Source organism: Miscanthus floridulus, unplaced genomic scaffold (assembly GCF_019320115.1).
Source record: "Miscanthus floridulus cultivar M001 unplaced genomic scaffold, ASM1932011v1 os_1596, whole genome shotgun sequence".
NCBI lineage: Eukaryota > Viridiplantae > Streptophyta > Magnoliopsida > Poales > Poaceae > Miscanthus > Miscanthus floridulus.
Window position 1 is genome coordinate 9,875 of NW_027097801.1, and position 10,065 is coordinate 19,939.

A 10,065-nucleotide genomic window follows, 5' to 3' on the forward strand; every position below is an offset into this window, starting at 1 on the left:
GTCAAACACATATACATACATTAATCTCTGATCTGGAGAAACTCCTTATATGGTGAAAATTATAATGGAAGGAAGCAAGGTGGTCCTGTTCTTGATGCTGATCCTAGGATGTTTCATGATTCCTACACACTGTAAGTACACATCATACGATCAGGCGCATTCGGATAAAATTACTTATTACTCCCTCTATTTTAAATTATAAGATATTTTAGTTTTTTCTAAATATATTGCTTGAAGGAAGTAGTTTTCAGTAAATATAAATGGTTCCCAAGTGTCCAGTTCGAGAAACATAGAAACAACCTTAAAGTACTGTAAAGTTAGGTTTACTTTACCTAATTGTTTAAGTGAATGCCCTTATGTGCATGCAGCTCGGAATGTTGTTGATTTGTGCCCATGCCAGAAACAGACCTGCGAAAAGGGTGCAATATCTGAAGCTGTTTGCTACTGCTGTTCACAAGACAATTGTTATGCGACGAGCGAGGATTGCGAGAGAGCTTGGCCAACTTGCCGCTGCAGCAAAACTTTGCATGCGCCCTAAATCTAAGAGACCGTGAAAATCCTGTCATTTATCATAAGGAAATAAAAAGAAGAGGTGTCGTTTCTTGATATATGATATAAATAAATATGGGATCTCCTTTCTAGTCCCCTAGGGGTTCGTTCGTTTTCAGTAAAATGACACCCGGAATCATTCCAGCTAACAAAAACTTATACAAATTGACTAACGATTCCAGCCGAAAATTCTTCCCGAGGGTGATTCCCGGGAAAACGAACCGGGCCTAGGTTGCTTCTTTAGCCCTACCTTTAGCTTTTTCCACAGCCTAAGCTGTCCCCTTTATATTTGTTTTTGTACTTTCAAATCCTTTTTGATATATTCTCAGTAGGGGCCTAAAATCCCCTCCTGTCTCTTCCAAAAAAAAAAGGATATCTCTGTTCATTCATGCTTGGATCAGTGCTGCGCTGTCGACAAAAACCAGCGTCTTTAATTTTTTTTTATATAAGAAGAAAACTACAAGTGACTGTTGGCGCTTCGTGGTTCGGACAAGTTTAGAATAGCAACGACAATAACCATTACTATTACGAACCAAATATACCCATTCGTTACAATGGGGCATATAATTTGTTGTGTGGTGTTTGTACCTATAATTTGCTAGCTATTTTTGTTAAATTTAATTAGGTTTAGCCCAACTTTAAATCAAATATATTTAAGGATTAATCTCATACGGGAAATTGACCGTTAAGTAGGTAGCTATTGTGTGCATCTTTTGTAAGTTTAAGAAAGATGGATGGCGAGCCACATGTTTGTACACGCGCCACAAAATGTACATGCTCAGGTAGCCAAGCCACGACACGAGTGAGGTGAAAACAATGAAGGCTTTGCAGCTCTAAACTTAGAGTAAGAGCTAGGGCTCAGATGACCAAGCCATGACACAAGCGATGTGACACCAAGCTTAAAGCAGGTGAGCGCAGGGGCTCACATACCATGACACTAGTGGTGTGACGCCAATAAAGATTTTGTATCTCCAAACTTTTAAAAAAAATAAGAGTGAGAGGGAGATGATGATCCAAAGGGTGAGAGCGCAGGAAGACGAACCCAAGGGACAAAAGAGGAGCGCAAAGGACGCATGATTCAAAGGGTGAGAGCGCGGGAACAGGAATCCAAAGGACAAAAGAGGAGTGCAAAGGACAGACTAGTGAGAAAGTTAGACACGATGATCCAAACTTTTTTTACACTTTAATATTATAGATATGTAGATATAGAATATATATTGTTTATTATTATTACTAGTACTACTATTATATTATTAGATTTTAATATATCAATATTTTTATGACGACTCTGCTGTGTTTTAGGTTGTGTCAAACACCGTAGGAACACGATAACTACAAGTGACCGTATGTGCTTCGTAATTCCAACAAGTTTATAGAATTACAACAACAATGGATGGATATATTCATAAGTAACAATGGTATCAGGTTCAGCTTCTAGGGTGTTTGGCACAGCTGTTTTACTAGCTGCTGCAGCTGCTGCTGTTATTGTCTCAGTGAAACACTGTACTAGCAGCGGCAGATGGTAGTAGCAGCTGCTTTTTAGCTGCAGCGACCGTGGCCTCACGCGACATCTTTGCCGCCATGTTCGGCTTGTCTCAGCTTGTTTCAGCTTATTCTCTCTCCCATAACACTATTGAATCAATCAAAACCAGCCGAAACAAACTAGTACACAGTAGTCTTGTGTACCAGCCGAACAGGCTGAATTGCCTCTTCTTCTTTTCCTTTTCATCATTCCTTGCATCTGATTCTGGGTTTATCAAGTTGAAACGGCAAACCAACGGATCGACCCATGCTTACTCGGTTTGGACACGCGAACCAATTCAATCCGTGTTATGGTTCCATCGAGGTTTAGGTGCGGGCAGGTAGCCGATTTTGGCGAACCATGAACAGGGCTACATGCCAGTATAAACAGTTATCAGTTCAGAGTCCGTGTTACAGCAAACAAGAAAAATATCATGTGTATGATGAAATCTAGCCTTTTGCTTTCCAAGTTTAGCTGATGTAGAAGCTGCGTGTGTTCATAGGCTTAGACAAATGCATTCAACCAGGTAAATGGATTTGGAGGCTCTAAGGGGTACCTCAAAAGTCCAATAGCAGCTGTGGCAACACACGCTCTAGGTGGGTGGGCTCGATGACAGTACCATCCTCCGCTTCAGCAATAAAAGCAGAGCGCTGAATAGCCTCTATAAGAGAAATCAGTTAAAATCCAGAAATGGAATTGCTTCCACAGCATAAATAGTTTTTCAGAGGTGCAGCATTTTTCAGAGGTGCAAACCTGTAACAAATATGCGAAGAAGCTCGCAGCTGACTTTAAGAGCACTTGCATTGGCTGCCAGGTGAACATAACATGTCAGCATATAATGAATAACACACTCAGAGAAGTTACTTTGAACCCTATATTGTCCACTATAAATCAAAGGGTGACAACAATCGAGTCAAATACATCTTTCGAACTCTTTCTAGTGCCAATTCTTCATCTCTTATAGAAACAGAAAACCAGTCAGCATTTTTCATTAAAGTAAACCATTTGTTCACCAAGTTTCATTGTACTGATACTCTTACCCCAGTCACCAGCAGAATTAAGCCACTTAAACATAAAAAATCAAAGAAATACCAAAGTTAAAAGCAGGTTTTAACATACTATCTGGGACCCTTACACCATCTAGTTCCAATCTAGACAAAAGAATAGAAGGACAAGATTATTAAAAAAAAAAAACTAGTCAAAATGTTCTGGGATGGGGTGGAGAAACAGCTCAAACCCCTGAGCTGCGTTAGATGGAACACAGGGTGAAAGAGACAGGGAAAGGAGGTAGCTCTTTTCAAGCTTGATTTCCCAGTTCAGTCATTCCTCATATATAGCGCTGATTATTACAATCCATCCAAGCCAACAAACGATGTGCTTGTGAGCTTGTTTGATAAACCAAGTTCCAAACCTAACAAACAAACCTAGCTAAAACTTGATAACAAAGCAAATAAAAATCTTCTCTGATCGACTATGGTGTCTGGCACGGCCTTCTTGCAACCGTTGTTCAACTATGTGCCCCCAAGTAACACATGAGACATCCTACATTACCTAACAGTGCTCTGCACTTGAGGCATGTAAGTGCAGTTACACAAGTCAACTCGTGACAAACAATATCAAATTGTCTTACCCATTTCATCCAGCTATTGTCAAATAAGATGACATTACATGTAATGTAGCAATATAGTTAACACTCAAGGTGTAGAAGGCTAGAAGCCATCTACTTCGACAGAAAACAGGTGCTAAGCTGAAATTATTTGTGTGTGCTAGGTGAAGAAGATAAGTGCTTACTGTTACAACTACTAATCAAAACAAATGGAAGACTGGTTGATCAATATGTGATCAAACCAGTTAAGTGTGTGGCTTGCCATACATAAACCTGCTTAGAATTGGATTTATGCAGACCCCTTGGTAATTTTGAAAAGAACTTTTACCCACAAAATTTGTCTGATGGGCATATGTTACTGCCTTAGCCTTACTGGCTGCCAACACTAAAATAGCTATGCACATAGGACATAAAAGTTTAAGCACCAATTTTGCTTTATCAGCATTGACACTAATAGGGTGATTGGTTTAAGGAATGGGTCGGTCCATCATCTTTTCACTTCTCACTTTCTTGTTTGGTTTCTAGAATGGAATGAGTTGATCCATCATCATATCGTTTCTCACAAGCTAATGATTAGTACTAGTATGAGGAATGAAGTCATTCTACTAAATTCGAGGGATTGACTTACCATGCATCAGCTCATTTAGCACGGAGTCCTTACTCAAACCAAACACCTTACACATGAGAGATCGGGGAAACATTGGCTAACAGGTTCTTTGCAAACTGACGTCATTTAACTGCACCAACACATGCACTTCCTAGAAGCCATTTCATGCCGCTAGCTCCAGTAAAGAAGAAACAGACTCGCTTACCAGTTGTACTCCGATTTCTCCTCGAGGTCTCTGGAGCAGGCTGACGATTATTATTAGAAAATAAAGCACACTGGTCAGTAGAAGGGGAAAGGGGCGGTAAAAAAAAAGTCTAAAAATGAATCACCTCCACGTCGATGACCTCGTTGCCGCCGCCCTTCTCCGCTCGCCGCCGCCACACCAGCTTGAAGATGGCGTGAATCAGTTCCTGCTCAAATCCCAGCAGCGCGTCATCATCAGATTCAGATAAATGACCACAAATTGTCAGATAACAAGAGTTTTAGCCGAGGGAAAAATCGGAGGACAGAGGGGTCGGTCGTGGTTCGGGCGATAAACTCACCGGATCGAATGTCTCGGCGGCGGCCGAGTTGCCCGTCGTCGCATCTTCGTCCATGGCGGCAGAAATGTGGATGGAAACCGCAACGCGAATGGAAGGAGAGGCCCAGCTGCAATGTGGTGCCGAGCTTTAGTCTGTGGGCTTGGGCCTTCCGTGTCTAACGGGGTCCTTCGTCTCTCGGACTCCGGCAACAAATGGCCCACATTCAATTAGGCCCGATTCTAGGGCTTGGCCCATATGACTCTCCCGCTCGGCTTGCCGGGCGGCCTCCTATTCCGGCCGGCAACTCCAGTCCAAAGGGGAGCTCTCCGTCCATGGCTCCATGCCTCCCATGCTTCTACCCAGAACGGCAGCTCCAACCGTGGCGGCCTGGTGGGTGAGGTCATCACGTATCACGTGACTGGTAACAGCGCAACAAGACTACAAGAGAAGACAAGCACAGGTGAACCACCACGGCCGTGCTTCGCTCACCGATACTCCTCGGGCATCGAATCTGTTCCTGAAACCGATTCTGCCTTTTCCGGACCAAACTGTATGCAGGCATCTTCTCCAGAACCAGATCCTGCATCACCACAGAACTGTAGGCGTGCATGACAACAACGTAGTAGAGCACAAGTCAACAACCGCACTGCAACAGAAGTGACCTTCCATGGAACGCAATTATGAAGCGTAACATTAGCCAGCTTATTGCTTCTCTGACGGTATCCACAGATGCAAAATATCCAGTTATACACAGCAGCCAGTCAGCATAGATACACATATACATATACCACACTGAATTGCTGAAGCCGCAAAGTTCAGTACTACCTCAACGGGTAAGGGAAAACCATATACTAGTAGTTACAACAAGGGGTGAGCAGCGACATGGTTAAGCCTCAGACAGGAGGGTTCACTAAACCGTAGTCTGCAGCCTTGGACACGTTGTCATTCTCACTTGTCATTCTCACTTTGTCATTTTGTCATTCAGTTTCATCATTCTGCTGTTAGGAGCAAACTCGCACGGTGGCACGGCAGTAGGGGCAGTCGGCGCGGGACCGCAGCCACCGCTCCAGGCAGGCCGAGTGGAAGATATGCCTGCAGCGCAGCTGGATGAGCCCGTCGCCTGAGTCACCGCACCTCTCCAGGCATATGGAGCACTCAGCTGGAGAAGCTCCTCCCACGGCTTCACCGTCTTCTGCTTCCTGCAGCTCGGAGACGGGTTTGGGGAACACTGTGATGGGCATACACTCATCTGTGTTAGTGATGACGGTGCCTTCTTCAGCCTTGCTGGCTGCGACGGGTTCACCGGGCTGGAAGCAATTGGTTAGACTGCCCAGTATGTTGTCTGAAGAGGTGGACACACCGGCGTCAGCGGGGCGAGTTAGTCCAGCCCAGAATGATTCCGAGGGCCATGTCTTTTGCCTGCAGTGAAAATGTACATTCAGTATATTGTCAGATTATGTGCAGGAAGGACGACATGCTAAGAGTCGATTACGCGGACCTTCTTCCTGACAGGTCCACACTGTTGAGCCTCTGAAGAAGCCTTTCCCTGGCCTGCTGAACGGCGTCAGGAAGCCGACCATGGTCTGATATGCTGCGGTGAAGTCTTGTGCTGGAGGACATGCCGGCTGCATGCTCTCCTATGTTTCCAACTGATCCCAGAGGCTTCGTAGCGGCATCCCTTTGGTGTCCTGGAATATGTTCCTGACCCTGGTTTTACATAGTGGTTGTTAGAAGAAAATATGTGTAATCACTAAATATGATTTTATACTGCCTTTAAAGGACATGGAAAAATACAAAATGCTCTAATTTGTGCCTTAATTGGTCATGTAGCATATTTGCAAGATTGTAGCCAACACATGGTACTTAATCTCCTGCGGGCAGAGTGTTCATGTGTGATTGTTTGGTGACTTATTAGTGTCACCAAGAAACTAGCTCATTGCAAAGAAAACATGAATTGATGCATAAGAAATAGTAGCCACCTGTTTTTTACGAATGGAGAAATAGTAGCCACTTGACGACAATAAAGAGAAGATAACCTGTTTGCCATAGGCTGATATGGGGACCAGCAATTAATTTGCTAATGCCTGTGGCTAGATTCAATACAATTATTTCTAAGTCGCTAAAGCTCTAAGTATCATTTTCAAAGGAAAAAGATGGAGCAAACAAATGCCTGTCATCATGACACTAACTAAATAAATGGTAGCTTTCTTCACAAATGTAGATGAAGGGAACATATAAGGAAATTTGCCCATTGAAGTTACCAATAGTACATGCCCACATAATTTTTTTTTTGGCCTAATATTTTGAGCCTACAAATCATCCATGTCAGAGATTATCTGTTGGGGACAACTATCGACGTTATTCATTCAGATTACTATCTTAGATCGGTGTAATATCCTCTTTTAATAAAACTATTCTGGTATTCTCTGCCTGCTAGATTTACTAAAATACTCTGCCTAGTTCGAGAAAGACTATGAGCTAGTAACTTTCAAGCAAGCACTGCCGAATATTCCAGGACGCTGATGGGCTCCTCAATGTTCCTGAAGAACAAGGAGACTAGGCCTTCATGGAAACCGAATTACTACTGCGAAACAATTTCTCAAATTTGCGTGACCCAAACATTTAAGCAAAGGAAAACGAAGATCATACTGCAAAGCACATATCATCTACACACCATCGTCCATCTCTGTCGACTAATTCTAACCAAACCGACAGCGTGATTTCAACCTGGGATTTCATAGCAGTCCTATTTAACCACAGAGTGTACAGTAGACATCTACATCCATCAGGAGCTCAGAAGACCAAATCTCCACCAGAGGTTACCCTCCAAGAAAACATCAACTTTTTTTTCTCCGTTACGCATGCACTCTGCACCCTGCTAACTCGATAACTCACCATTTCTCGGTGTCAAAAATCAAAACTTTCGGGCTCACCTAGACACGGGGAACAGTAATCCACAGTTCCACACCATGCTCCAAGTTCTAGCTATGCTGGAAGCCCGAAGTTCGAATCTATGAAGAAAACTCGAAGAGCCCCCCGTTTATTCACTCGGAAAACCGCAAAAGGTCGCGGCTTTATATTAGCAAACAACGGCAGGAAGTCAGAGGAAACGAAACGGCAAGCGTGTTCTTGGGTACGCACCGGCTTGTGGTGGGAGAAGAGGGAGCTCCGGCGGCGGCGGTGGTCGCGGCAGGGTTGGCGTCGGGGGTCCGGCGGCTCGGGGCCCGGGTCGTCCGGCGGCGCCGGCGAGGGGCGGCGCTGGAAGTAGACGAGCTTGGAGGCGATTGGCATGCAAGAAGGGGGAGGGAGGGAAGGGTCAGAGGGAGGAGGCTAGTTGTGGCGAATTGTTACAGCGCCACTCCACCTGCTTGGCTGCTTTCTTTTTGTTTCTTCTGCCCATTTCTCTCCGCTCTTATAGTGGCGTCAGTCAGTGAGTTCAATTTCTTGGTGCCCGTCCCTTTGGCGATGGGATTCAGTCATTCAGGGTCAATCTTGTCGCTAATCTTGTTCATAGAAAGTGACGGATATTTCGTTTCGTGTGCTGCACGGTCAGATGGGAAAGCGTAGACGCCTGGAAGGCAAATCCGGGGCGTCCAGCACAGATTTAAATGGAACTGACGAGAGCAACATCAGTTAGCTGACGGTTACTGCAGGAGTTAATGCTACCTCCTCTCTTTGCGCTTTTGGGCATGTTCAGTTTGAATTTATTGGCCGGCTTATCGGCTAGAGTATTTTTCTCTCGTAATAAAACAGTTTTAGCCGATTTTAATACCAGCCGAACAAGCTCTTTATTTAGTGTGTTGTATAGCATTTCTGTTTCTATTGGGACTGAATCGTGGGGAGGAGGAGCGGGTGTGTGTGTGTGGGAGGGGGGTGCTCCATAACTTAGAATTAAATTATTATAAAGGTGGTTCATCGGAGATTTTGTTGTGAGTGAGTGAGTAATCATGGCGTTGTTAAGAAAGTGGTCGCTTTGGAGGTGGTAAAAATAAGGGATGACGTGCGTGTAAAAGCATAGCGTGATGGCCAAAACTAGGAAAGGTTAAAATGGGGCTAAATGGCCTAGCTAGCTGAATTGACCTGGATGGTGCCTGCCATGCATCTCGCGCTGCATGCCGTAGCGGTAGCCGTCAAGTGAGATAGCGGGATCAGGTGGTGTAGTTTATTTTAGCATATAAATTCTAGCGGCGACAAAAGAACTGAGGTCGTCAAACCGATACGCTGTTTGAAGTTTTGCAGTGGAGTAGATTTTTCACCACGTTTTGGCGCTTGGATGTACATGAGATCAGTAGAGATTTCAACCCACTTTACTCTCTTCTGTGAGTGCACGATTTTTCATCGCGCGCGCGGAGGGGTGAAAACGAGTTCACGAATTTGGTACATGAATCCAACGCTGCGCTGTCCCCTACCTGGTCCGCCGACGACACGAAGCTCCATAGCCGGGCTTGAAGAAACGGAGAGCGGCTCCGCTCCAGTCGTCGCCCCATCGCGCCCCTTGGCCAGTCCGCAGCTGCCCCCTGCCCGGTCCGCTTCATGGCTGCGGTGTCCCTTAGCCGGTCCGCCGACAACGCAAAGCTCCATCGCTGGGCTCAAAGAAATGGAGGGGCAGCTCCACTGCGTCCGCTGCACACGACGGCTATCGCGCCTCCCTGGCCGGTCGCTCTGCGCCACCGGCGAGCTCTAGACCGTTGAACTTCACACGACGACGAACCTCTATTTCTCCCAAACAGTAAAGAGATGTTGCGCTGAAAGCGCATGTTGCAAGCGTACATTTCAAATGTTTTTGATGTTTCAGAGGTATATTACAAAAGTAGATCGGGATGTTGCATTTGTTGCAATGGTTTGTATATGTAATTTGTAAGCGTTTGTTCCTAATGTTTCATAGGCTGCAAATATGTTCATCTGGATGTTGCATATGTTTCACCCATATGTTGTAAGTATTGCGTCTAGAAGTTGTGTATGTTTTGCTATGGTTTCAAGTGTTTTTTTCAAGTGTTTCATTCTTCTTTATATGTTGCAAGTGGTTGCATTTGAATGTTTCAAAATTAGATCTGGTGTTGCACATGTTGCTATGTCTATACACGTATGTTTCAATATTTTATCTATTCAGAATATGTTACAGATGTTTTTTTTATGTTTTAAAAGTAAATCTCGGGAAAGCACGTGATTGCTGCTATTGCACACCGCCGTGGGTCACGATCACCGCATCACGTGTCAAGATGGCAACGGGTACGTACTCGATGGGTACTGGCCACCCGTA

At 44.7% G+C, this 10,065-nt stretch overlaps 2 protein-coding genes across 4 annotated transcripts; both read right to left on the bottom strand.

The window, feature by feature from the left end:
- Positions 1-279: 279 nt before the first annotated feature.
- Positions 280-5,336, bottom strand: LOC136534177 (protein MHF2 homolog). Of its 3 annotated transcripts, none has more exons than XM_066526647.1 (6): positions 4,827-5,336; positions 4,614-4,694; positions 4,490-4,529; positions 2,825-2,878; positions 2,628-2,732; positions 280-408 (listed from the first exon to the last, which is right to left on the bottom strand). In XM_066526647.1, the coding sequence occupies exons 1-5, from the start codon at positions 4,878-4,880 to the stop codon at positions 2,629-2,631; spliced, it is 333 nt and encodes a 110-aa protein (XP_066382744.1). In that variant the 5' UTR covers positions 4,881-5,336; the 3' UTR covers positions 280-408; position 2,628. The 3 variants fall into 3 exon arrangements, with proteins under 3 accessions (XP_066382744.1, XP_066382743.1, XP_066382745.1); XM_066526646.1 differs by lacking the exon at positions 280-408 and adding an exon at positions 1,839-2,441; XM_066526648.1 differs by lacking the exon at positions 280-408 and adding an exon at positions 1,839-2,557.
- A 147-nt stretch (positions 5,337-5,483) lies between these two features.
- LOC136534176 (probable E3 ubiquitin-protein ligase RHY1A) lies at positions 5,484-8,170 on the bottom strand. Its single transcript, XM_066526645.1, has 3 exons — positions 7,947-8,170; positions 6,304-6,512; positions 5,484-6,224 (listed from the first exon to the last, which is right to left on the bottom strand). The coding sequence occupies exons 1-3, from the start codon at positions 8,094-8,096 to the stop codon at positions 5,807-5,809; spliced, it is 777 nt and encodes a 258-aa protein (XP_066382742.1). The 5' UTR covers positions 8,097-8,170; the 3' UTR covers positions 5,484-5,806.
- Between the last annotated feature and the right edge of the window lie 1,895 nt (positions 8,171-10,065).